Source organism: Emiliania huxleyi (assembly GCF_000372725.1).
Source record: "Emiliania huxleyi CCMP1516 unplaced genomic scaffold EMIHUscaffold_94, whole genome shotgun sequence".
Classification (NCBI taxonomy): domain Eukaryota; phylum Haptophyta; order Isochrysidales; family Noelaerhabdaceae; genus Emiliania; species Emiliania huxleyi.
In genome coordinates, this window is record NW_005195017.1 from 190,592 (window position 1) to 194,204 (window position 3,613).

General features: G+C 65.3%; 1 protein-coding gene across 1 annotated transcript; it reads right to left on the reverse strand.

Annotated features, from left to right (window-relative positions):
- Positions 1–3,394: 3,394 nt before the first annotated feature.
- Positions 3,395–3,613, reverse strand: EMIHUDRAFT_69133 (hypothetical protein; the record flags this gene model as incomplete). Its single annotated transcript, XM_005756892.1, has 1 exon — positions 3,395–3,613. A coding segment is annotated over one exon (219 nt), but the record flags the coding sequence as incomplete, so codon positions are not given.

The following is a 3,613-nucleotide window of genomic DNA, read 5'->3' on the forward strand; positions in this document are numbered from 1 at the left end:
GTGGTGGTGGTGGTGGAGGAGGAGGAGGAGGGTGGGTGCTGCGCAGTCGCGCTGTATGCCGCCGGGGCGGCCGAGTGCTCCTTTTGCGAGAGGCGCTTCCACCGGTTGCGCACCGCGTCGTCGCTCCGGCCCGGCAGCACGTCGGCGATCTGCTTCCACTTTGGACCGTGCGCAGCCACGCCGGCGCGAATGCTCGCATCCTCAGCCTCGCTCCACCGCTCTATCGGAGCGCGAGGCTTGCGCGCCGCCGCTCCTCCTCCGCCGCCGCCGCCGCCGCCGCCGCCGCCGCCGCCGACGCCGCCGCCGACGCCGCCCCCTCCGCCGCCGCCGCCCGGCTCGTCGACGGCCATGCCGCAGACCTCGTCGTCAAAGAGGGGAGAGCCGTCCGCAGCGGGCGGCAGGTCGATGGCGGAAAAGGGGGAGCCGGCTCCGGGCGGGCGGTGGGCGTCGAAGAGGGCGTGCACCTTCCCGCCGAGCGAGAGCCGCCCCGCGTTGCCCAGCGGGCACGCCTCTCCCGTGTACGCCTCTCCGCTGCACGCCTCCCCCTGCGAGAGTGTCTCGTCCAGCTCCTTGCAGAGCGACAGCTGCCGGAAGCCGACGACGGGAAGGTCGCACTCCATCGGATCGAAGTCGATCGGGTCGAGGTGGCGCTCCATCGAGGCGGGCACCGCGCGCAGCGGCGCCGTCCCGCCCTCTCCGCCCCCGCCGCCCTTGTCCGAGCAGCAAAAGTAGCAGCAGAGCCCGGCGCAGACCGGGCGGCCAAACCCGCCGCAGCCTGCAGCCTTGGGACGCGGGAGCGGCGCGGGCGCCTCGGGGAGCGGGATCGCGAGGATCGAGCGGTACGCCTCGGCCAGCAGCCGTGGCGGCAGCTCCGCCCCGCCCTCGCGCCCGAGCCGGCAGGCCTCGGACAGGAAGGCCGTCTCGCTCATCGGCACCTTGGCGTCGCCGCGGTGGAGAGCGGTGTCGAGGAGCAGGTAGCTGCGCACCAGCGCGCGGCACGCAGCGCGCATCGACGTGTGCGACTGCACGCCCTCGTAGAAGAGGCAGTACCGCTCGGCAAAGGCGTCTGTGTCTGCGCCTCCTCCCGCCTGCCGCGCAGCGCCGAGAAAGAGGCGAAGCGCGTCAAGAACGGAGAGGCCGCTGAAGTCGAGGGAGAGGAGCGGGTCGCGGCGCTCGTCCTCGTCGTCGACGAAGCAACAGATGAAGTCCGAGGCGAACTCCGAGCGGAAGTGGCTCATGGTGTTCCTTAGCGGGGACGCGACCTTAGCCCTAGCTGACACGTCTCTGGATCCTCTGGACCCCCCCCCAACCCCCCGTTGCTAAAGCGGCCTTCCTGCTTTCTTTTCTTGAACTCCACGACACTTCGCACGGGACTGGCGCGCACTGGCACTCACACAAGAGCCCAAGCTCTGCGCGGTCGACGTGGACTCTCTCTCACAGCAAACAAACACAAACAAATCTCTCTCTCTCTCACAGCAAACAGGTTCGACACAGGTACGCCACACACAGTAGTCAGTACCAAAAGAGGCACAGTCGCGCGGGGGCGCCTGCACGCAATCGCCCTCACCCTTACGACGCCCACCCCGGCTGAGCGGAAGGGCTACTACGCCCACGTGAACAAGGGACACATCCCGGGCTTGATTTCGCTTTGGCGCTCCACGACCACATGCTGTAACGAAGCACAGGTTTCCAACGCGCCGATCGTGCACCACGCCCGGTCGTCGAGCTGCACACGCTCACGCAGCGAACGGCTAACGTGTTCTCGAGCACAGCCTTTACATGGGATTTGTTCACTAGCTCACACAGCTCTTAGAGTACGACGAAATTTACAAACGACGGGGCAATGCGCAGCGTGTCCCCCATGCTCCCGGCCGTCAACACAGACACCCCCCCCCCCCCCCCACCCCCACCATGGAATGCGCATGCAGGCAGCGGCGCCACACACGTACGCCCCCGGCACCCGCCACAGGCCTCAACAACCATCACTCGTTATTCAGACACGACGCGCTCGCTTACGCCGGTGAGCTCCTCCCGGCGAGGTTTTCCTCGCCGCGGGGTCTCCGGCGACAGAGGCTGCGATGGCGTCCACCGTGCTGTGGCTAGAGCCGGTGCTCGAGACGACGGAGCCCCTCTCGCTGCCCGCGTCGGATCCGAACGCCACCGCGGCGACTGCGTTCGCCGCCGGCGAGGCTGCACTCTCCTCCTCGCCGGGCTCGACCACCACCCTGGGCCTGCGGTTGCGCGCGCCAGATAGGACCGCGGCGCTGTCGATGGCGGCGGAGGGCACCGGGTCGGGGCGTGGACGCACGCCCCCGCGCATCGCATCGAGCGTCGTGAACTCCGGCGGCTGAGGCGGCTTTGGTGAGGCCGTCTTTGGCTTCTGCGGCGTCACGGATGAGACGTCGACGCGGCCCTCGAATGCTTTCTCCGATATCAGCACCTGCGCATCAACGCAACGCTAGACATGCGCAGCAGGGGTCGGGGTCGTGCATCTCGCTATTCCCTCGGCTACATTCTGGCCAGGTCGCATGAGTTGATCCGGTGCACGTCGCCTTTCTCTCTCGCCGGATAAGGGAAGGCCGAGTACTGCTTCGTCAGCAGACGTTGGTTTTCCTGTGGTGGCGGGATGCTTCTACTTGAGGTAAAATGCAGCCTCCGTGCTGCACGGCCGCGTGAAAAAGAGCACAAAATGAGGGCGGCAGCAAGCAAGGGGGTTCGCAGGAGGTGCACCACCGGTGGGATGTGGGCACGGGCGGCGCTGATGGCGGCGCCCCTCACCAATGCTGTGTCGAGGCCCGCATCGTCCGCGTCTACGCCACTCTGGAGGGAGGCGAACGAGCAGCCGCCGCTACATACTACGAATAATGCCAGCAGCGTGCGCAGAGCGGGCGCCATGCTTGCGCGAGGCCGCTCGGCCCGATCGAAATTGCGTTGCGTGGCCAAACTTTTGTTCACGAAAGTTCCACTCCTATCACGGTAGTAGTTAAAAGAAAGAAATTTTCACAGCCTCATCGAACGTACGATCGCTCGCCCTCCTGGGACCCACCCATGCATGTCCGACTGTCGTCGTTGTCTCTCTGTCTCTCGTTCGTGTTGTGCCTTTGTGTGAAGCAAGTGGTCCATACGCTGAGCACTTCAAACCAACCTCTGTCGAGCCTGAGCTCGGGCAGGGGCTGTAAGGGTGAATAGGAGATTCCCTGGGTCTGTCTTTTGTTTCGTATCACCGCCTGTGAAGACCAGTGCTAGCCGTATTGATTCAGTATTGATTGAATTCGCATTACATGTAGTTCTTCGCGTTTTTCTTTTCCAAGTGGATGTGACCCCTGTTACGAACATGTGCAACACACATCTCGTACCCGCTCTACCAGAGAAAACCTCCCGTACCTACTATCGACTATCGTGCCGGATGCGCCGCTCGCCACTCTCGGATCATCCGGCGCAGCATGTGGTGCGGGGAGAGGCCCATATGCTCAAGCTCACCGCCAGTCATCGGGCTCGTCGACTTGGTCGCGAGCCAGCGCTCGATCGCCGACCGCTCGTAAGCATGCCCGTCCGCCGCCATCACCGGGTCGCTCATGACCTCGGTCGTGATTGGGCAGATGAAGTCGGCTGG